Source organism: Haliotis cracherodii, unplaced genomic scaffold (assembly GCF_022045235.1).
Source record: "Haliotis cracherodii isolate W230 unplaced genomic scaffold, xgHalCrac1.p SCAF_13, whole genome shotgun sequence".
Taxonomy (NCBI): Eukaryota; Metazoa; Mollusca; class Gastropoda; order Lepetellida; family Haliotidae; genus Haliotis; species Haliotis cracherodii.
In genome coordinates, this window is record NW_027266268.1 from 38,653,709 (window position 1) to 38,678,461 (window position 24,753).

Below are 24,753 nucleotides of genomic sequence, written 5' to 3' on the forward strand. Positions count from 1 at the left end.
ATTGTACCAGTTGAGCAGTCTTCAAAACACACGTTCTCATCCCAGCTTTATATTACACACAAACAAAATCAAGGCTGATAGTTAGAAGAAAGCAGTTCAACATACAGGTCGTTAAACTGATGTGGCAGGGCCAGTGGTTTCGTCTACGAAAGTTGACAAGATAGTAGCTTTGTGCACACCACATTATACATGACTGCTTTCTCAATTCAGACATGACAGACTAACTGAGTGAGTGAGTATGGTTTTACGCCGCTTTTAGCAATATTCCAGCAATATCATGGCGGGGGACACCAGAAATTGGCTTCACACATTGTACGCATGTCGGGAATCGAACCCGGGTCTTCGGCGTGACGATCGACCGCTTTAACCACTAGGCTACCCGACCGCCCCTATCTGGATGGCAAGAAGAATTGGTTTTGACATAGGCTTGACACACCCTTCATAACACTTACATTAGATATGTATTTTTACTGTTTCATTTTCATTCTCATGTTGTCATAAATTGGAAATGCATGTCATATTCAACATAATTTATATGTAATTTATTTTGTGTAAGTGCTATATTTATTACAGTGAAGGATAGATCTCTATTCTGGGTGTTCACCTGAAAACAATAAAAACAAACAACCGACTCTGGATTTGTGTTTATTTCCAGGAATTTGAACCACAAGTCAGGAGGTGTCAACACTCATCAATAATGCCAGTCAGCAGACTGGGAGACATGTACTGACATGAATGTTGTAGGCAGAGTGAGTGAGTGAGTTTGGTTTTACGCCGCTTTTAGCAATATTCCAGCAATATCACGGCGGGGGCCACCAGAAATGGGCTTCACACATTGTACCCATGTCGGGAATCGAACCCGGGTCTTCGGCGTGACGATCGAACGCTCTAACCACTACCCGACCGCCCCTGTTGTAGGCAGAGATAGTGCTATGTCCCTTTTGGGAGTCTAGAGCAAACTCAGTCCACACTGTCGCCTAGTCGTAAGCATTGTCAAATATAACAGTTTGGTGGTCACAATGTGTGTGACCTGGCTGATCGTATGCCGAGGTATCCATATGCCTGGATTGTTGCTCATGATGTCAACCACTGGTTTGCTTGACCCTGACTTGATTATATACAGCTTGTCATGATATAGCAGAAATATTACTGGCTTTGCCATGAAACAACATTCATTCACATTGTATGCAAGCTTTCATGTTCAGACCTGAGTATTTACAGGTTGCCATGATATAGCTGTAATGTTGTATAAATTGGCGTTAAAATGACATTCACACACTGTGACTTGAACTCTGGACACTCTTGCCTTGACCAACATGAAAGTTGCCATCGTTAAACACCAGGTAGCCATCATCACCATTGTTCATTGTATACAGACGTGCGAGGAAGCTGATCTAGACCACACATAAACACCCACATCATGAATATTCAATTTCCTGGTTCCTGAAAAGAAAGCGGATATTCAATTTTAGGTTGGTTGGTTGGTTTGTTGTTTTACGCCGCACTCAGCAATATTCCATCTAGCAATATTCAGCGGTCTGGAAATAATCGAGTCTGGGCCAGACAATCCAGTGATTCATATCATGAGCATCGATCCACGCAATTAGGATCGATGACCTGCATCAACCAAGTCAGCGAGCCTGACCACCCGATCCCGTTGGTCGCCTTTTACGACAAGCATAGTCACCTTTTATGGCAAGCATGGGTTGCTGAAGACCTATTCTACCCCCGATTTCAGGAGGGCCACAGAGTTTACACAAGAAGAGGATGATGAACTAGGTGAATCTTGGATTTTATTCCATGACTAGCAGATCCTGGTACAGATATGTGGAACAACTCTACACAGTGAATTGCATTTTCATAGACCATGTAGGCCACCTGTGACCCCAACACAAGCAGGGTCCTTGATCTGCCCCAAGAAACCCCCCAGGATGATGGCATTGGCAACTGACCACAACAACATACTGCAGGAGTATTTTACCAACACATAATTGGTTGGTTTGTTGTTTAACGCCACACTCCAATATTCAAGCTATATGACAGCAGTCTGTAAATAATCGAGTCTGGACCAGACAATCCAGTAATTGATATCATGAGAATCGATCCACGCAATTGGGATCGATGACATGCATCAATCAAGTCAGCGAGCCTGCGAGTCTGGACCAGACAATCCAGTGATTGATATCATGAGCATCGATCCACGCAATTGGGATCGATGACATGCATCAATCAAGTCAGCAGGCGAGTCTGACCACCCAATCCCGTTAGATGCCTCTTACGACAAGCAGTCGCCTTTTACGGCAAGAAAGGGTTGCTGAAGACCTATTCTACCCCGGATCTTCACAGGTCTACCAACACATAATCAAGATGGGTAGTGTGTCACTCATGAAAAAGCAACCCGTGAAGATCCGGGGTAGAATAGGTCTTCAGCAACCCTTTCTTGCCGTAAAAGGCGACTGCTTGTCGTAAGACGCGACTAACGGGATCGGGTGGTCAGGCTCGCTGACTTGATTGATGCATGTCATCGATCCCAATTGCGTGGATCGATGCTCATGATATGAATCACTGGATTGTCTGGTCCAGACTTGATTATTTACAGACTTATGTCATATAGCTGAAATATTGCTGAGTGCAGTGTTAACCAACAAAGAAACAACAACATGAAAAGGCTGTACCTGTTTTGTTTGGGGGCAAACAGTGCTAACCAGCCCGAAGGTCAGTCTTGGATTCCCAGAGTACAACATGTGAAGCACGCTCCTGGTGTCCCCCACCACGATATTGCTGCAATATTGCTGGAAGCAGAGCAAAACCCTACTCACTCACCCACTGTCTTAGACTTACTTGCAGTTGGGGCCATATCACTCGGGCACATCACTCACTCACTCACTCACTCATGGTCTTAGACTTACTTGCAGTTGGGGCAGCCAAAGAAGACCGTCTGACCTTCATCAGCTGATCGTGTCTGCCGAGTGGAGTATGTCATCCCCTCATGACCACACTTTGAACATGTCCGATCCACCTGCATAACAAACAGGACCCCTTCCAGTCAATGCCGCTCTAGACAAAACTTAATCTGCATCAAGGCAATATTACTCACAAGGGAATGAAAGTGAGGCGGATGTTCTGTCAGCAGAACACATTAGCCATCAAGTAAGGAGAGTGACTGCAATGTGTTCCATTTGAACATTGGACTGCTAACCCATCATCTTACTAGGCCGTTCAGTTTCTCAGAGATGATGCTTAAAGTTAAACATTTTGCAAACCGGTAACTGATGAAAATAATGAAAATAATATTAAGTTTACAAAATGTTAGAAATTGTCAAAGTTTTACCAAATTAGAGGCATGAAATAGTCTTAATCCTATCACACTGCTTCACACATATCAATGTTTCATATTCCTTGACCTTTCGTCTGGGAAGATCGATATGTTTTTCATTGGACAACCACAATACTAGAACCAGAGCTCCAGATAAGCTGCGTATCTGCGTGAAATACGCATCAGAAATGCAGAAATACGCAGTAAAATATAATCCAAGCGTATCAAATACGCAACGAACATTACAGATACGCTACAAAAATAAAACTTGTGCGTATCATCAAAATATTGTGTAAGTAACCCTGCGTATTCGATTAGCAAATCAGCAACTTACTTTGAATTATAAACGGGCATTCCGTCAACCTTGCCAAACTCCACGATGACAGTTACATCATGATCATTTGCCATCACACTTTCTTGTGGAAGTATCGTGGTATTTTTGAGTCCTATAAAGCTCTCGAACCCACACGACACCAGTTTGCAGGGACTAGATGAATAGTGTTTTTAAATATTTAACTTAAATACCCACATCTGTAAAAACTAGTGGGTAACAGAAATTTGAATACGCAGATTGAATTACTGATACCCAATGATTTTAAAATGCATGGGTAAAATACCCACAACACCAAAAGTTTATCTGGAGCTCTGACTAGAACATAAGCTCCAATATGGCTCCTATTACAGTGTGCTAAAGATTCATGCTCCAGTTGATTCAGAGATGCATACACAGGCAGACAGATGATGGACAGTTCAAGGACTTGATCTTAGTTGGGCCTCTGGTCCTTTGAGATAAATGCACGCTGCGCATAGGACCACATCACCATGACTACATACCGTTGGTCCTGCTGCATCCTCAGAGGTCAAGGTCGATGATGCTTTACCCAGTGGTTTGTTGACTGTCAGTGTGGAGTGGATCTCTATGCCGTCAAAAGCTGCAGTAGAGAAAGACAGATCACACTGCATGTCTCGCAAAGCTTTGTTGGGTGTCGGCGGGTGTGCTTACTTACTTACTTACTTATATTGGAGACTTTACGTGCGCTTTCCGACTGCAGCGTATTTCGCACACGGGCCCAAGCCATTTAATGTGTTTCCGAAAAAGGGGAAAAAGTTGTTTGGCAATCCAGTAGGGATGTTTTAGTGGTTGCTTATATAGAATTTTGGAAATTTTGAGATTTGGAAAAAATGCCAAGAGGGTTTGGGAGGCGAACTAAGGGACCTGAGTATGGAAGTTTGTTAGTTTGATTATGTGGTTTAATTTTCATAGTTTATTGGGGTTTTAAATGCGATTTATTAGTCCTGTTTTGATTAAGTATACGCCTAAGGCTTTGAATTTTTCTATTTTATTTTGTAGGTTTAGGATTGCTTCTAGAGTAAGAGCTTTATTTAGATTTAGGGTGGTTTGTAGTGTAGTTCGGTGTGTTAGGTAGTGGGTGCAGTGTATGAGTGCGTGTTCTGGGGTTTCTTGTTGTTTGCAATGTGGGCAGGTTCCTGTTGCATGTTTTCTTATTATTTTGAGGTTGTTATTTAGGTTGGTATGTCCTGTTTGGAGTTTAGTAATTACTCTGTCGATTTTTTTGGACGGATGTAGAATTTTTGGTTTGGTTAGGGTTTTTTTGAGAACCTTTTTGATTTGGCTATTTGAGTTTTGATATAGGTTATGCCATTTTTTGGTGATTTTTTGTTTGTTGACACTTTTAATTACTGATTTGGAGATGGGTAGGTTTAAGCTTATTTCTGGGATTTTAAGGGATAGTTTAGCTGCTTTATCAGCGTTTTCATTGCCGTATATTCCTACGTGGGCGGGATCCAAATGAATACTATTTGTTTGCCTGCCTTAGTTAAATCGTTTGAGCTTTTCAGTATTTGATTTATTAGTTCAGGGCGGTTTTTGGTGTTTTTATTTTGGAGGGCTTGTAGTCCACTGAGCGAGTCGGTAAGTATTAGGATTTTTTGTTATTTTTTAGATGGTTGATTATGAAGGGCTGAGGCCATGCCCATTAGTTCGGCCGTGAATATTGATTGATTGTTTGGGAGTCGGTAAGATTGTGTGGCTTTGGTCGGTTGTGTGATGTGGACTCCGAAACCTGTGTGTTTGGAGATCGGATCTGAGGATCCGTCTGTGTAAATGTGACACCAATTTGGCCAATTTTCATGTATGTATGCTAGTGTGGTGGTTTTTGCTATGTTTGAGTCGGTTTGTATATTTATTGTGCTAGCTAGTGTTATGTCTATTTTGGGTGTTTTAAGTTTTGGGGTGAAGATATTTGATTTTTTACAGTTTTGTTTAAGATTGTTTATTTGGAGTTCATTTAAGTAATTGATTATTCTTTGGGATATTGGAGTAAGTAGAGGGTGTTTTCGAGCAAGGGCTTGGTTTTGGGGTCTGATATTTTTGTTTATTAGGTTTTGAAATAGGGGTTTGGATTGAGACGCGGCCCAGAAATTTAGGGTTAATTGTTCCCTACGTAGATTGAGTGGCATTTCTCCTGTTAAGGCCTGGAGTGATGTGTAGGAGGTGCCATGTTGAGTGCGTGTTATTAGTTTTAGAGCCTGATATTGGATTGAGTCTAGTTTTTTGCTTAGGGATTGGTTTAGGGTGTCGTATATGGCACATCCGTAGTCTATTTTAGATCTAATTAGTGATATATAGAGTGAGAGAGGAGAGTGTCTTTGGAGGCCCCCCAGTTTGAGCCAGTGAGGCACCTTAGCGTATTTAGATCTTTGCTACATTTAGTTATTAGATTATTTATGTGAGCGTCCCAGGAGAGATGTTCATCGAAAATTAGTCCTAAGAATTTGGTTTGTTTTAGGAATTGGATTGGTTTGTTGTTTAGCTGGAGTTTTGGGGAGTCGGGTTTCATGTTTTTGTGTTTAAATACTATTCCTGTATTTTTTTCCGAGTTAAGGGAGAAGCCCCTTTTGTCAGCCCATTGATGTATTTTGTTTAGAGATTTTTGAAGTAGGTTTTGGGCCATTTTAATGCTTTTTGTGCGGATCCAGAGGGCTCCATCATAGGCGAATTTGGATGAGTTTATTGTAGGGGATAGGCCCTCGAATAGATCATTTATCATTATATTGAAGAGTGTGGGGCTGAGGATACTGCCCTGAGGAGTGCCATTTTCTAGGGGACATTGGTCCGATAGCGTTTGGTCTATACCAACGGTTATTTTACGATTGTTTAGGAAGTCCTGGACGTAGTTTATTATTTGACCTTTGAGTCCTATTTTTTGTAGTTTTTGTATTAGCCCGTCGTGCCATACCATGTCGAAAGCTTTGGAGAAGTCTAAGAAGATGCCTGTAGTATATTGTTTGCTGAGTTGTCCTGTTTTAATGTCCTGCTCTAAACGGGCGAGGTTATCTAAGGTTGAGCGGCCAGGAGTGAAACCACTTTGATCTGGGTTTATGATGTTATTTTGAGTTAGGTAATGTTGTAGTCTGTTTTTAGCCATAGATTCCATTACTTTACATAAGTTTGAAGTTAAGGAAATTGGTCTATAGGAGTTAGCCTGATTAGCTGGTTTATTAGGTTTAGGGATTGGTATGACTAAGGGCAGTTTCCAGGGAGTAGGTACTTGTCCGTTTTGATAGATGAGATTGTATAGTTTAAGTAGTGCCTGGAGTAGTTTAGGGGGGAGTTTTTTAATTATTTGTTAGGAAGTTAGGTCCAATCATGGGGCTGTGCCCTTTTTCCTGTTTTGGATGACGTAGAGTAGCTCCTCCATTGTGTAAGGGTGGTTTATTTCTAGGTTGTCATTATTTGGTTCTTTGGTGTATTTGTTTTCTGTTTTAAGTTTATCTTGAAATTTTTGGCTAAAGTTGTTGCTGCTTACGGCCGAAAAGTTGTTGGTGAGGTTATTTGCCTTTTTATCGGGGTTTGTTGAATTATTAATGTTAGGTGTTTTTGTATGACGATTTAAGCCTCTAATGGCGTGGATTTTGCGCCAGACCGTTCTGGCAGTGGGTGTGCAAAGGCATGGGTTGTTGTGGACGTTGGTGGGTGGACATCGGCATGGGTCATTGTGGGCGTGGGTGGGTGGACGTCTGAATGGGTCATTGTGGGCATGGGTGGGTAGGTGTAAGCATGGGTCGTTGTGGACGTTGGTGGGTGGACGTAGGCATGGGTCATTGTGGGCATGGGTGGGTAGGTGTAAGCATGGGTCGCTGTGGGCGATGGTGGGTGGACGTAGGCATGGGTCATTGTGGGTGGTTGGGCGTAGGCACGGGTTGTTGGCGTGGGTGGGTGGGTGTAAGCATGGGTCGTTGTGGGTGGGTGGGCGTAGGCATGGGTCATTGTGGGTGGGTGGGTGTAAGCATGGGTCGTTGTGGGCGATGGTGGGTGAACGTCAGCATGGGTCATTGTGGGCGTGGGTGGGTGGGTGTAAGCATGGGTCGTTGTGGGCGATGGTGGGTGGACGTCGGCATGGGTCATTGTGGGTGGGTGGGCGTAGGCACGGGTTGTTGGCGTGGGTGGGTGGACGTCGGCATGGGTCATTGTGGGTGGGTGGGCGTAAGCATGGGTCGTTGTGGGCGTTGGTGGGTGGATGTAGGCACGGGATGTGGGCGTGGGTGGGTGGGTGTAAGCATGGGTCGTTGTGGGCGTGGGTGGGTGGGTGTAAGCATGGGTCATTGTGGGCGTGGGTGGGTGGACGTAGGAATGGGTCTTTGTTGGTGGGTGGGCGTAAGCAGGGGTCGTTGTGGACGTTGGTGGGTGGACGTCGGCATGGGTCATTGTGGGTGGGTGGGCGTAGGCACGGGTTGTTGGCGTGGGTGGGAGGGCGTAGGCATGGGTCATTGTGGGTGGGTGGGCGTAGGCATGGGTCATTGTGGGTGGGTGGGCGTAGGCACGGGTTGTGGGCGTGGGTGGGTGGGTGTAAGCATGGGTCGTTGTGGGCGATGGTGGGTGGACGTAGGCATGGGTCATTGTGGGTGGGAGGGCGTAGGCACGGGTTGTTGGCGTGGGTGGGAGGGCGTAGGCATGGGTCATTATGGGTGGGTGGGCGTAGGCATGGGTCATTGTGGGTGGGTGGGCGTAGGCACGGGTTGTGGGCGTGGGTGGGTGGGTGTAAGCATGGGTCGTTGTGGGCGATGGTGGGTGGACGTCGGCATGGGTCATTGTGGGTGGGTGGGCGTGGGCACGGGTTGTGGGCGATGGTGGGTGGACGTCGGCATGGGTCATTGTGGGTGGGTGGGTGTAAGCACGGGTCGTTGTGGGCGATGGTGGGTGGACGTCGGCATGGGTCATTGTGGGTGGGTGGACGTCGGCATGGGTCATTGTGGGCGTGGGTGGGTGGGTGTAAGCATGGGTCGTTGTGGGCGATGGTGGGTGGACGTCGGCATGGGTCATTGTGGGCGTTGGTGGGTGGGTGTAAGCATGGGTCGTTGTGGGCGATGGTGGGTGGACGTCGGCATGGGTCATTGTGGGCGTGGGTGGATGGGTGTAAGCATGGGTCGTTGTGGGCGATAGTGGGAGGGCGTAGGCATGGGTCATTGTGGGTGGGTGGGCGTAGGCACGGGATGTGGGCGTGGTTGGGTGGGCGTAAGCATGGGTCGTTGTGGGCGTTGGTGGGTGGATGTAGGCATGGGTTGTGGGCGTGGGTGGGTGGGCGTAAGCATGGGTCGTTGTGGGCGTTGGTGGGTGGATGTAGGCATGGGTCATTATGGGTGGGTGGTCATAGGCATGGGTTGTGGGCGTAGGCATGGGTTGTTGGCATAATTTGGTGGGCGTAGACATGGGTTGTTGTGGGCGTAGGCATGGGTTGTGGGCGTGGGTGGATGGGCGTAGGCATGGGTTGTTACTGGGTGTTGGTGGGTGGGCGTAGGCATGGGTTGTTGTGGACGTGGGTGGGCAAAGGCATGGGTCGTTGTGGGTGTGGGTGGGCGTAGGCATGGGTTGTTGTGAGCATGGGTGAGTAGGCGTAGGCATGGGTCGTTGTGGGCATTGGTGGGTGTAGGCATGCCTTGTTGTGGACATGGGTGGGTGGGCATAAGCATGGGTTGTTGTGGGCATGGGTGGGTGGGTGGACGTAGGCATGGGTCGTTGTGGGCGTGGTTGGGCCTAGATGTGTAGGCTGCATTAGAAATGGGCACTAGTCCTATAGTCCTTGCCAAACAGCCCCAAAATTAAGGTATCATAAGGATTAGTAGAAAAACAGACTGTACCTTTAAAAGTTTGTTGAAAATGCTGAATCCGTCAGAAAATAGTTTTCACATGGGCCTTATTAAGATCCATGTGTCAAAATCTCTTGTGGAATCAAAGGTTTGGCTGTGCACTCACCAGAAATTGGTATTTTGAAATTGCATCTTGCGCAGGCAACATTTTGGTCCTTCTTGTTGGGATTAGGAAGGACTGTACCACAGTCAGGACAAAACTGTAGGTCCGTCTCGAAACACCTCGTCTTACGACCATCTGTCATACTGACACAGACACAGCCTTCTTCTACAAACCTGAAACAAGCCAAGGCTCGATTTAGCTCTATTGAACATGCTCCAGTACAACCTATAATTGACACCCAATTAGCACCCCTTCCGATTGATCAATGTACACAAGACTTATTTATTCGGGTTTTATACTCACTTGTGTGTTATATACACCCTTAATTATGGGCAATTAAATTCTGGAAAAATATATCTGTCGTAAATAAACAGTCAGGCCCTCAGCATAAACCACGAAATTTATCTTTCAACTCTGTTTTTCCACCAAAATACTATTCTGATAAGAGCCCCCTATTTCTAATTTTGAGAGCGCCCTGGGCGCATACACTAAGTGCATGTCTAAACAAATTCTAACCCTTACTTTCCACACACAAATTCAATCTTTGAACACACTTAATACCTCTAAAAAAATAAAATGTGACTTATATAGTCCCTGCGTTATGTGTAATTTGTCATACTTTCTTGGGCTTGATGTCATCGAACTGTTGGTACCTAATGATTGTGAACATGCTATTTACATTCACGTTTTACAGCAATGCGTCATTAATTTAAGTGACGCTGGCAGCAGACAAGCCTATGTTTCAACTTTGATAAATTAGTGTGAACAGGGTGCAACCTGGATTTGTTCAGAGCAACTTGGTTTTCATGTCAATATCCACCTGGTGCAAGCTAAATCATGTTTCTTAAATTGAGTCCTGCAACACAGACCTTTCTGTTACATCTGTTCCGAAAAACTAAGGGGTCCAAAGGGTGTGTGTGTGTGTGTCATAGTCGATATCCCAACAGAGTGGATTGTTGCTCATTATATCAATCACAGGAGTGAGTGAGTGTGGTTTTACGCCTCTTTTAGCAATATTTCAGCAGTATCACGGCGGGGGACATCAGAAATGGACTTCACACATTGTACCCATGTTGGGAATCATACCCGGGTCTTCAGCGTGACGAGCTAACGCTTTAACCACTAGGCTACCCGACCGCCTCCAATCACAGGACTAGGTCCTCTCTAACTTTTGAAACGCTAAATTGATACGAACGAATGAAGTCTTTCCATAGCATCTGCTACAATTTGACTATTTATTCTGGATTATTGTGAACAACCAGCAGATAACACCATGGACACTTAATACGTTGTACCATATTTAGCGTCCACGATTGCACCTGCCGCAGTTGTTACATTAGATAACACATCCCGTAAACACACTCATGCACAGAGAACATTATCCTCCACCTGACTGTAAAATCCTGTATCTCCACACGTCACTAGGCGACTTGCTGCTCAGCTTCCGGATGAATAATGCTAAGAATATATCTCCATACAATTTTGTAAATCGGTTTCAACAAGTCAGTGTCAACAATGTAAATCAAGAGTCCCTCGGGTCTTTTGCGTTCTCATTGCAACATGCGTGGTGTGTTCATATGACCTTCACCCTCAAACCAAATACAGCCTTCACCTTCAACGCTACCGCTGATTATTTCTTGTTTCGATAATACATTGAAAATAGGTTGAGAATATGACACAAGTTGAATTATTATTTGCAAAAAAAACCCGTGCAAAATGTTAGTGAACAAGCAGTTAAATACGAAAATATTCCACGCAGCTTTACTTGTATAACCGGAAGTTTAGAAATTTCATCAAGCCGCTTCCAGTTTTAATACAAGGTAATGCATGAATTTGACACTTTTTGACACTTTTCCTTTTGGTTAAGACTATTTCAAGTTCACCTAGTCACTTTGAACAGTGATAGTCGTTTAGGGATGAGTAAGATAGCGACACTGTCTCGTATGTTCTTCATCCACGGCTGTCCCGTCTCGTCGACCCGGTGTCTGGGGCTAGTTTTTCTTGACATGAACGGCTGAAGTGAATCTTGTAATTCGTAGTCAGTTCTACAACTTAGGGACCCAGTAGTGGACCTAGCTGTGCCAAGTGCGGCCAAGTTATGATTTGGTGGTTTTACAGCTGCTCAAGGAACATGCATTTCAGCAGCATCATTAGGCCATGTTTTATTGTTTAGAATTATCAGTTGTGGTAGGCCTACTGAGTTGCACCCGACTCGCCTAAATAAAATCTGACCCGACTCGCCTAAAAAATATATATAATATTTTGGTGTGCGTTAGGGAAATATAACTTAGGTTAGGCCTAATAATCACAAATACTAGTATATTCATACACAATATGGAAATAATATAAAAAACAACAACGTATCATCCATAGAATTTGTCTTCTGTCATATTTACATCTGCACTTCATGTTGAGTCAGTGAGTCAGAGCCCAGTCGGTTACGCTATTGGGACCGAGACTACAACACTAACATTTAGGTACATTATGTGTATAAAATGCATTACTATGTATTTCTGATAGTTACATACTTATTCTAAAATACAAAAACCGACCATAGTTCGCTCAAAAACATTTTAGGCGAGTCGGGTCAATAACTTTTTAGGCAAGTCAGATTTTAGGCGAGTTGGGTGTATCCCGGGCTGCTTTGCTATGATGATCTACTATTATCATGCGGTTCTGTAGTCCTGCACCAGGACTGTCGAATAGGCCTATATTTATTTCATAAAAAAACAAACCAGTCTGGATATATATGCAAAAGCAAGTCTATTCAGCTCTAAATCAGCATCTGAAGAATTATTTGTTTTAATTTTAGAGGTGAGAAGTGTATTGTGTAATATAAGACTTCATAGACCAGACTATATGTCAGTCTAGCGGTCCTATACAAGCTGCTTCTGTGGTGGAGTGTAAATAGAGCACCTTTAGAATACAATACCACAACTTCTCGTGAGGATGATCTCTGCACAGGTCATGCGTCTCAGAGACAACCAACCGGTTTTGGGGAGAATCCGTCGGACGAGAACTCGTAACCTTCGGTTGTTAGCTCCACATCTAACTGACTGGGGTACGTCCACACTGTAAAATAAAGTGCAAATTTACCTAGTCTTGCTTACACTGTTACAGAACTGAACTAAAAGAAAAGGGTCGAGCAGGTGACATACACTTACGAAGGTTACGGATAGGCAAGGTGTTTTGGGAGTTCAGTCTACGGACACTTACAGGTGATCCCGATGCTGGCACATTCGCCCATTCCGTAATCTACAAGATTCTGAGTGGTGAGGAGTGTATGTGTGCGTCACATCGGCAATGTTTCTGCCATATCGTGACTATTATCAAGTTGTACAGTAATAATACATAATCAAAGACTATAAAATCTGTCGACATTAGATTATCACAGGTATAGATTTAAAACTATTATGTGCCCTTACAAATGTGACTACTGTATTCGACATAATAAGCGTCCGGTGCTCTCTCAAAATTTGAAAAAGGGGGCTCTTATTTGAATATAATTTTGGTGAGAAAAAAACCCAGAGTTGAAAGATCGTAAACGCTGTGGTTTATGCTGACAGCCTGAAATGATACAAAAGAAAAGTATGTGTGTATCATACATGACATATATTTTCCAGAATTTAATTGCCCTTATAATTAAGGGTGCATATAACACATGAGTGCGTATTATGCACGAATAAATAGGTCTTGTGTACACTGGTCAATCGGAAGGGGTGCTAATTGGGATAGTTCACTGTCCAATATATTAGCAAATATCACCGTGGGCGCTTATTAGAGCGGAGCGCTTGTTGCGTCGAATACATTATTAATAACAAAATGGGGTATGGATCACCAGCAACCATTGTTAGAAAGTTTAAGCCAAAACATTTAAAACCTACAATTATTGTATAATTAAAACCATGGAAAAAGAAAAATACTTTGAATGAAATGGGACTTACGTACCCTCTCGGGGGACAAATATGTAACGTTACTTCAATCCCCTTTGAAGGTACAGCCACCCGAGTGGCGAGGAATGAGCCAATATAGTGCGAACTGAAAACGGCTCCAGGCGTCAGACGTAGAACTCACGGTTTGTGGTGCTGTATTCTAAAGGTAGTCCATGTAATTATGTCAGCTATAGTCAAACGGAAGAAATAATTTTACCCCTACAATCTTCACATCTGATAAACAAATCAATATTCTCATCAAATATCAGTGTTTGTATCAATGGGCATACCATTCCACTCCCATGGGAAGGAGTTACGAAAAATCATGTGCAAGTGAAAGTTGGGAAAAACTATTCATGAAGTTGAATTTTTCGATCGACCCATGTCCATGTCCTTTTCACTTTGTGAGTTTTAGCAGAATCTTCATGGAACAATGACTGTAATTTTGCTTGCACATGCATGCTTGTGATTCCTTTCCGTGGAAGGGTCTGTAAATACCGACACTGGTATCATAGATATCCAATGTCATTAAAATCAGACCTTAGTTCTCGCTATCGCTAAACAGAGATATGAAGATATCCCATTAGGGGTCACGTCAGAACGACCTTTCATCCGACCAGTCAGAACGTCGCTTACCAGATCATGAAAGTGACAGTCAGAATGTGATTTCTAATCATGCAATTTCGAAAACTTTAACACTGGGTATTCTGAACGATAGTTACGGGTTTAACGACTGAATCCATACAATCTATATAAATGAGAAAAGATGTTTTTAAAATGCATGTGAGCATAAATGATAATGTACTTAAGTTAGGTAAACGTGTATCTTGACGAAAGTATCACATGGTTTGATTGTTAAGGAAGGGAATACTGACTGGTATGAATGATTGGCAGGCTCTGTTTTGATTTTCATCTTGCGCAGTCGATGACATGAAGGTAAAAGCTCAAACTCGGGAAAAATAAGACGTGAATAGTCATTTAGAATTCCCAACATTTGTTTCAGTGAACTGATATTCTTATCTTGATACTGTCCCAGTGAATTAATTTTGCTCATATCACGGTCCAGTGCCACTCTGTTCCCAGGTTTATTTCCGACACCGTCCGGCAAACTCTGGCGGCCGTCATTGTACAGTGTGTGATCATTTGGTGTTGGAGAATTAATGGCCTGATATTTCTCATGTATTTATGGTCGTTTTTTCCTCATCAATAATTGTACATAGCTTGTTGTGAATCTTTAATGGTTCCGTTGGGTAGCTTATGTTCAGTGCTTTATTTTGATACTTACTTCTTCAGTGTAGATAGTTAGTTAGCTATTCGTGTTTTCCCGTGTTTAGAAACACACGTTAGCTAGGCACCCCTGTCAGTTGTATTCCACAGGGTCCAGGATATTATGTTCCCTCCGCAGTGTATTGGAAGACTTTCTAGACCTTGTATCTTCTCCCTCCTGACTTCGTTAAATCATTCGCGATTGTCTCACTACTGGAGTGGTCGCGCTTGAAACTCAGGTTTCGTTACTGAGTTTGGGGCAGTGTTGATCTAGATTCTGACTTAGTGTTGTTGTACTGAACTAACCCTAGTTGCTAGGGTTTGTAATGCTGAGTATTTCTAGCAATCCGTGGATAACCAACCTTCCTGTGATTAACTAACTATATGGGAACTTTACTTTTTCCTTGTTCAGTCAAAGTGACAGGAACTTTAATCAATTAAGACTAGTTCATATTGAGACGTAATCGTTTATTTTGTAGTCTTAAGTGACTCATTTTATGGATAAGCTCTCAGTGTTTATGTCCTTCAGTCAAGGTTATTCACTCACTAGAGTGAGTGAGTGAGTTGGGTTTAACACCGCTTTTAACAGTATTCCAGTTACATCGCAGCGTGTCAGCTTAATGTGGGAGGAAAGCCCGAAGTGATGCAGGTCTCAGACGTTTACCACTTCGGTGAAACCCACGAGCACGGGTATGGTGCTTACAAACCGAGAAACATAATCGGGGCGAACCTTCACTCACTAGAGTGTTGAGTTAATTGACCCAGGTGTTAATTGGTCACAGCTGACTTAAGTGGCAGTCTTAAGTATGCATCTGGTCCGTATGTTGTCAAAGTGTTATTTTATCATGTTTTATCTACCCTCTTTTTTATAGCTGTAATATAGTTGTTTGGCTAAACCTTGGTTGTATATTTGCGCTGATAGAATTAATTTGTGATCTGATTGTATTTATTTGTAATTGTCAACTATTAGTACAAATAGTAGTTATTTCATAAACCGGTGAACCTATTACCACGTTTTCTTTATCTCTTTATCCGTATTTTATGACACCCCAGATCATTGGAGCACAGCTCCGTGACAAGTTATCCTCAGTAGTTTGCAATTATTTCTTACAATTTAAAGCAGAGATGATTCTTAACATGATGCTTAAATATTATGTTACTAGCATTTCAACCAAACAATTACATGGCGTAAGTTTCAGTATGCAGAAAGTGGCATATCTGCTTGAGGAACTTCTCGAGGCACGGGGGTCATATTCCCGAGGCAAGAGAGTTAACTGACTTTAAAAGTCCAGTTTCCACCCTTGCTGAACTAGGCTGGAATTCCTGGGCTCGATCGTAGCGCCACCAGTGGCTATTACGAGTTATGTCCTTTCTATGCCTCTCCTATTGACCAATCAGAGTCAACCTCTCGTATCACTTACATTTGCTTCAAACAAAACGGTGGCGCACAGTCAAGACGATCTGATCGATAATCAAGATCTATATTGTGATAAAACGAGTCTTATATCGCGAAGTGCATCAAATCACATGAGCACCTTGATTAAAAACATGAAAAGATTTAGAAAATATCTGTTGACAACAGGTTAGCGGTGCACATGCTTTTCAAATCCTGCAGTCGACCGAAATCTGCATGACACTTTACGAACCAGATTTCGATGCGCGATTTTGATTGGACTATGCATAGACTCGTTAGTCCAGCCAAAATGTAACACCATAATACCAGCCTAGTTCGGCAAGGTTGGAAACTGGACTTTTAAAGTCAGTTAACTCACTTGCCTTTGGAAGATGCACGGGAGTTAACTGTCTATAAAAGTCCAGTTTCCATCCTTGTTATCATGGTTATACTAGGCTGGAATTATGGAGTTATGCTTTGGTTGAACTAACAGGTTGATGCACAGTCCAGAGCATGTGTACCGTCAAATCTTAAACAAATCTTTTCATAAGGAAGAGAATATATGGATGTCAAAGTCTTTATTATGAGGAACACAACGTTTCGGAGTATATGCTTACTTCTTCATTATCATTCAGATCGGCTTGACTGGGTGCCACCATTTTGTTTGGAGCTAATATGATATGAGACATGGTATTACTTGTAATAACCACTGGTAGCGCTACGATTGAGCCCAGAATACCTCGTTCAGCAAGGTTGGAAACTGGACTTTTCCAGTCAGTTAACTCCCTTGCCTTGAGAACATGCTGGTTGTGGGGCCTCCCACGGAAAGTGTGAACTAGCACGGCCCGTGTTGACTCTGTGGTGGCCAAGCAACAACTATCAATACATATGAAGTGTGAAAGCTGAATCGTTGCAGTACGCCATAATCTTCAGCAATCTTAACGCTAATTCAGTTGGCTCTCGCTTCACTGATCTCAAATGCTTCTCAATCCTTAGTGATGGTTGTGTTAGGGTAGGGTAAGTTACCCACAGCTCTTCCTTAGCCCTTGGATCACCTTTGCATTGAAGCACGCCTTTCCATACCTTAGGGCTGTGCACCACATACAGATCAAACACTGCTTTCCATTCCTTAGGCCTGTGCACCACATACAGATCAAACACTGCTTTCCATTCCTTAGGGCTGTGCACCACATACAGATCAAACACTGCTTTCCATTCCTTAGGCCTGTGCACCACATACAGATCAAACACTGCTTTCCATTCCTTAGGCCTGTGCACCACATACAGATCAAACACTGCTTTCCATTCCTTAGGCCTGTGCACCACATACAGATCAAACACTGCTTTCCATTCCTTAGGCCTGTGCACCACATACAGATCAAACACTGCTTTCCATTCCTTAGGCCTGTGCACCACATACAGATCAAACACCACTTTCCATTCCTTAGGGCTGTGCACCACATACAGATCAAACACCACTTTCCATTCCTTAGGGCTGTGCACCACATACAGATCAAACACCACTTTCCATTCCTTAGGGCTGTGCACCACATACAGATCCAACACTGCTTTCCATTCCTTAGGCCTGTGCACCACATACAGATCAAACACCTCTTTCCATTCCTTAGGGCTGTGCACCACATACAGATCAAACACCACTTTCCATTCCTTAGGGCTGTGCACCACATACAGATCAAACACTGCTTTCCATTCCTTAGGGCTGTGCACCACATACAGATCAAACACCACTTTCCATTCCTTAGGGCTGTGCACCACAGACAGATCAAATACCACTTTCCATTCCTTAGGCCTGTGCACCACATACAGATCAAATACCACTTTCCATTCCTTAGGGGTGTGCACTACATATAGATCAAACACCACTTTCCATTCTTTAGGGCTGTGCACCACATACAGATCAAACACTGCTTTCCATTCCTTAGGGCTGTGCACCACATACAGATCAAACACCACTTTCCATTCCTTAGGCCTGTGCACCACATACAGATCAAACACTGCTTTCCATTCCTTAGGCCTGTGCACCACATACAGATCAAACACCTCTTTCCATTCCTTAGGGCTGTGCACCACATACAGATCAAACACCACTTTCCATTCCTTAGGGCTGTGCACCACATACAGATCAAACACTGCTTTCCATTCCTTAGGGGTGTGCACTACATACAGATCAAACACTGCTTTCCATTCCTTAGGGGTGTGCACTACATATAGATCAAACACCACTTTCCATTCTTTAGGGCTGTGCACCACATACAGATCAAACACTGCTTTCCATTCCTTAGGGGTGTGCACTACATACAGATCAAACACTGCTTTCCATTCCTTAGGGGTGTGCACTACATATAGATCAAACACCACTTGCCATTCTTTAGGCCTGTGCACCACATACAGATCAAATACCACTTTCCATTCCTTAGGGGTGTGCACTACATATAGATCAAACACCACTTTCCATTCTTTAGGGCTGTGCACCACATACAGATCAAACACTGCTTTCCATTCCTTAGGGCTGTGCACCACATACAGATCAAACACCACTTTCCATTCCTTAGGGGTGTGCACTACATATAGATCAAACACCACTTGCCATTCTTTAGGGCTGTGCACCACAGACAGATCAAACACCACTTTCCATTCCTTAGGGCTGTGCACCACATACAGATCAAACACCACTTTCCATTCCTTAGGGCTGTGCACCACAGACAGATCAAACACCACTTGCCATTCCTTAGGGCTGTGCACCACATACAGATCAAACACCACTTTCCATTCCTTAGGGCTGTGCACCACAGACAGATCAAACACCACTTGCCATTCTTTAGGGCTGTGCACCACAGACAGATCAAACACCACTTTCCATTCTTTAGGGCTGTGCACCACATACAGATCAAACACCACTTGCCATTCTTTAGGGCTGTGCACCACATACAGATCAAACACTGCTTTCCATTCCTTAGGGCTGTGCACCACATACAGATCAAACACTGCTTTCCATTCCTTAGGGCTGTGCACCACATACAGATCAAACACCACTTGCCATTCCTTAGGGCTGTGCACCACAGACAGATCAAATACCACTTTCCATTCCTTAGGCCTGTGCACCACATACAGATCAAACACTGCTTTCCATTCCTTAGGGCTGTGCACCACATACAGATCAAACACCACTTTCCATTCTTTAGGGCTGTGCACCACATACAGATCAAACACTGCTTTCCATTCTTTAGGGCTGTGCACCACATACAGATCAAACACCACTTTCCATTCTTTAGGGCTGTGCACCACATACAGATCAAACACCACTTTCCATTCTTTAGGGCTGTGCACCACATACAGATCAAACACCACTTTCCATTCTTTAGGGCTGTGCACCACATACAGATCAAACACCACTTTCCATTCTTTAGGGCTGTGCACCACATACAGATCAAACACCACTTTCCATTCTTTAGGGCTGTGCACCACATACAGATCAAACACCACTTTCCATTCTTTAGGGCTGTGCACCACATACAGATCAAACACCACTTGCCATTCTTTAGGGCTGTGCACCACATACAGATCAAACACCACTTTCCATTCTTTAGGGCTGTGCACCACATACAGATCAAACACAGCTTTCCATTCCTTAGGGGTGTGCACTACATATAGATCAAACACAGCTTTCCATTCCTTAGGGGTGTGCACTACATATAGATCAAACATCACTTTCCATTCCTTAGGGCTGTGCACCACATACAGATCAAACACCACTTTCCATTCCTTAGGGCTGTGCACTACATACAGATCAAACACCACTTTCCATTCCTTAGGGCTGTGCACCACATACAGATCAAACACTGCTTTCCATTCCTTAGGGCTGTGCACTACATACAGATCAAACACTGCTTTCCATTCCTTAGGGCTGTGCACTACATACAGATCAAACACAGCTTTCCATTCCTTAGGGCTGTGCACCACATACAGATCAAACACCACTTTCCATTCCTTAGGGCTGTGCACCACATACAGATCAAACACTGCTTTCCATTCCTTAGGCCTGTGCACCACATACAGATCAAACACCTCTTTCCATTCCTTAGGGCTGTGCACCACATACAGATCAAACACTGCTTTCCATTCCTTAGGGCTGTACACGGCATACAGATCAAACACCACTTTCCATTCCTTAGGGCTGTGCACCACATACAGATCAAACACCACTTTCCATTCTTTAGGGCTGTGCACCACATACAGATCAAACACCACTTTCCATTCCTTAGGGCTGTGCACCACATACAGATCAAACACCACTTTCCATTCCTTAGGGCTGTGCACCACATACAGATCAAACACCACTTTCCATTCTTTAGGGCTGTGCACCACATACAGATCAAACACCACTTTCCATTCCTTAGGGCTGTGCACCACATACAGATCAAACACCACTTTCCATTCCTTAGGGCTGTGCACCACATACAGATCAAACACTGCTTTCCATTCCTTAGGGCTGTGCACCACATACAGATCAAACACCACTTTCCATTCCTTAGGGCTGTGCACCACATACAGATCAAACACTGCTTTCCATTCCTTAGGGCTGTGCACCACATACAGATCAAACACCACTTTCCATTCTTTAGGGCTGTGCACTGCATATAGATCAAACACCACTTTCCATTCTTTAGGGCTGTGCACCACATACAGATCAAACACCACTTTCCATTCTTTAGGGCTGTGCACGGCATACAGATCAAACACCACTTTCCATTCTTTAGGGCTGTGCACCACATACAGATCAAATACCACTTTCCATTCTTTAGGCCTGTGCACTGCATACAGATCAAATACCACTTTCCATTCTTTAGGGCTGTGCACCACATACAGATCAAATACCACTTTCCATTCTTTAGGGCTGTGCACTGCATACAGATCAAACACCACTTTCCATTCCTTAGGGCTGTGCACCACATACAGATCAAACACCACTTTCCATTCTTTAGGGCTGTGCACTGCATATAGATCAAACACCACTTTCCTTTCTTTAGGGCTGTGCACCACATACAGATCAAACATCACTTTCCATTCCTTAGGGCTGTGCACTGCATACAGATCAAACACCACTTTCCTTTCTTTAGGGCTGTGCACTACATACAGATCAAACACCACTTTCCTTTCTTTAGGGCTGTGCACTGCATACAGATCAAACACCACTTTCCATTCCTTAGGGCTGTGCACTGCATACAGATCAAACACCACTTTCCATTCTTTAGGCCTGTGCACCACATACAGATCAAACACAGCTTTCCATTCCTTAGGAGTGTGCACTACATACAGATCAAACACCACTTTCCTTTCTTTAGGGCTGTGCACTGCATACAGATCAAACACCACTTTCCATTCTTTAGGCCTGTGCACCACATACAGATCAAACACAGCTTTCCATTCCTTAGGAGTGTGCACTACATACAGATCAAACACCACTTTCCATTCTTTAGGGCTGTGCACCACATACAGATCAAACACTGCTTTCCATTCTTTAGGGCTGTGCACCACATACAGATCAAACATCACTTTCAGAGCTCCAGATAAGCTTTTGGTGTTGTGGGTATTTAACCCATGCATTTTAAAATCATTGGGTATTCAAATTTCTGTTACCCACTAGTTTTTACACATGTGGGTATTTAAGTTAAATATTTTAAAACACTATTCATCTAGTCCCTGCAAACTGGTGTCGTGTGGTTTCGAGAGCTTTATAGGACTCAAAAATACCACGATACTTCCACAAGAAAGTGTGATGGCAAATGATCATGATGTAACTGTCATCGTGGAGTTTGGCAAGGTTGAGGGAATGCCCGTTTTTTTCAAAATAGGTTGCTGATTTGCTAATCGAATACGCAGGGTTACTTCACAATATTTTGATGATACGCACAAGTTTTATTTTTGTAGCGTATCTGTAATGTTCGTTGCGTATTTGATACGCTTGGATTATATTTTACTGTGTATTTCTGCATTTATGATGCGTATTTTACGCAGTTACGCAGCTTATCTGGAGCTCTGACTTTCCATTCTTTAGGGCTGTGCAAATAATCGTTAGTATGTTCCAAATTGGTATCTATTTTTAGTGTTATTATTTTCCCATATTGAGATGTGTTATAACATTCAATTGTAACCATGGTAACATTGCATTCAATGCAATAATATTAGAGCATAAAGCATCTTCCTCTATAGTGGCCGGCCATGTTGTCAGTGAAATACAAGACACTGCTACAAAGCCATATCAGCAGACATTGGAAAGCATTTCATTCCAATTTGGGAATTTTTTACTGACATTTGGAGATATGTGATATGTGATATGTGATATGTGATATGTATAACACTGAAGCCAGTTGTGGATAGTTAATACATTAGAGAGTGACTTTACCTTGACTTACACAACTGAGTGTCCCGGGGACCCCCAATAATTACCTGTAGGCAATGTGAGAGTCCTGTAAATTGTAATGGCGTAGTGTACTGTACATTTTGATAATTACTTTAGAGTCTGGAATGTATCAAGGATCAAAAGACAGTGGTCATGCTTGATGGATAAAATAACAGACACCCATTACTGCTCTTGATGCGCTGTAGGTAAAATGAATTTTATTGTGGGTCCTTCAGGATGCAGTACTTTTTTTTCTGCGTTCTCTACATTTGTGCGTCACGTAAAACCCTTGACTGCTTCTCCAAGCACCTGTCCAGTATGTCTTGTGTTGTGATGCATTGTTTGAAACTTTAGAGTGAGTATGGTTTTACGCCGCTTTTAGCAATATTCCTGGGGGACACCAGAAATGATCTTCAAACATTGTACCCATGTCGGGAATCGAACCCAGTTTTTTGGCGTGACGAGCAAACACCTTAACCACTAGGCTACCCCACCGTCCCTTGAAACTTGAGACGTCTCTTAGTAAGGTTATCATGTATTGGAAAACATCTCATAAAGTAATAACACTCAATAATGATCACAGTTGTTTACTCATGGTTTACAAATGTCAGAATTTGTGTAAACTTTGATCATGTTGATAGAGTGAGTGAGTGAGTATGGTTTTACGCCGCTTTTAGCAATATTCCAGCAATATCACAGCAGGGGATACCAGAAATGGGCTTCACACGTTGTACTCATGTCGGAAACCGAACCCGGGTCTTCTGCGTGACGAGCGAACGCTTTAACCACTAGGCTACCCGACCGCCCCATGTTGATAGAACATTATTCTGTTTCATTACCGAAATTGAAGAAACATCAGTCAATGTCCTAGAAAATGGAATGCCTGAAACCCTGAATGATGACATGATATAATTAAAATCCTCAACATCAGAACATTTCTGTTTCAGCCTCCTCTGAGCCTCTGCTGTGCTTACATGTGCCAGACCACGTTGGTGTGACAGCATACCGTGGTGGAGTTGATGCCAATAAGGACGCTGCTCTGTGTGGACGACTAGTGCAACTTTTCTATGAGCCAGTTTGCTGCAGCCACTTGTGTCGCTGGGGATGTCTATGACGTTCACCCAGAAGCTCGCCAGAGGACATTTCCGCTCTTGTCTCAGACCCCGACAGTGGCCATTTGACAAAGGAGGCAGTCTCACCACAGCGGCGCCATGTTCTTTACCCTCAAGGAACTGGTGCGATGGCTTCGGATGACTGGCTTTGAAATATGGATGCACATCGTATCAGTGTTAATATTCTCAGTGCTGGGCATCCTCAAGTATGAAAATGTCATTGGAGAATCCTGGTGGATTATTTTCATTCCTCTTTTCACCTGTGATGGCCTGTGTGCCTACTTCTGCATCATCGTGTTCATACGCCAGTATCAGGAACTTGACCTGCGTGTGGCTGGCATCCGGTTTTTGACTTCAATCCTAAGTACAATGCTGTTCTTTGTGTTTAAGTTCCTGATGTGTGAAAAGTTCAGTGAGAAACGGATGTTGTCTTCGTCGGAAGTGATGGCACCATTGTTTATTCTGCTTCAGATCGTCATGATCAGAGCCTGTAGACTTCATTGATCGAAGGGCATGTTTGTAAATATTGTGTTGCCATGGTTACCATGGTTGTTACTTGTGATTATGTAAAATAATTTGTTATGCTTCACATCACTTGATCATCACGTGTTCCAATTTTTCAGGTGTTCATTGTTTATAACGGGCAGAACGCTCACAGTTGCATGGGTTTCTTGACCCATGATGTGGTTGGTACACGATTGTGTGTGTCACCATGTACAAACATACTTCCAAGTTAACACTTTATGAAGCAGGAGACACGGGTCGCCAGTCATCTCGGCGCAGCAATTAGCTTTGCAGAGTTGAACGTCTTAGTGGCCAGAAACCTGTGGCTCTCCCTGATTATGTTGTTAGATTCGCGGCAACACCCTTATCCTTGTGGATTCTCCAGGTGTTGGTTTCGTCATCGTATTAGACCATCACGTCAGCCATTCCTCTCACATCAAGCTGACACTTTGTGATATAACTGAAATACCGTTCAAAGTGGCATTAAACCAAACTCACTCACTCACTCACTCACTCACTCACTCACTCACTCACTCAC

At 43.5% G+C, this 24,753-nt stretch overlaps 2 protein-coding genes across 3 annotated transcripts; one reads left to right on the forward strand and one right to left on the reverse strand.

Annotated features, from left to right (window-relative positions):
• Positions 1 to 653: 653 nt before the first annotated feature.
• LOC139459907 (DNA-directed RNA polymerase I subunit RPA12-like) lies at positions 654 to 11,164 on the reverse strand. Of its 2 annotated transcripts, none has more exons than XM_071241632.1 (5): positions 10,982 to 11,164; positions 9,591 to 9,760; positions 4,151 to 4,248; positions 2,910 to 3,019; positions 654 to 1,443 (listed from the first exon to the last, which is right to left on the reverse strand). In XM_071241632.1, the coding sequence occupies exons 2-5, from the start codon at positions 9,727 to 9,729 to the stop codon at positions 1,419 to 1,421; spliced, it is 372 nt and encodes a 123-aa protein (XP_071097733.1). In that variant the 5' UTR covers positions 9,730 to 9,760; positions 10,982 to 11,164; the 3' UTR covers positions 654 to 1,418. The 2 variants fall into 2 exon arrangements, with proteins under 2 accessions (XP_071097733.1, XP_071097732.1); XM_071241631.1 differs by having other exon boundaries at positions 10,977 to 11,164.
• Positions 11,165 to 23,810: 12,646 nt separating this feature from the next.
• On the forward strand, positions 23,811 to 24,215 carry LOC139458695 (transmembrane protein 203-like). The gene has a single exon (XM_071240108.1). It carries the CDS (start codon positions 23,811 to 23,813, stop codon positions 24,213 to 24,215), a length of 405 nt encoding a protein of 134 aa, XP_071096209.1.
• The last annotated feature ends 538 nt before the right edge of the window (positions 24,216 to 24,753 follow it).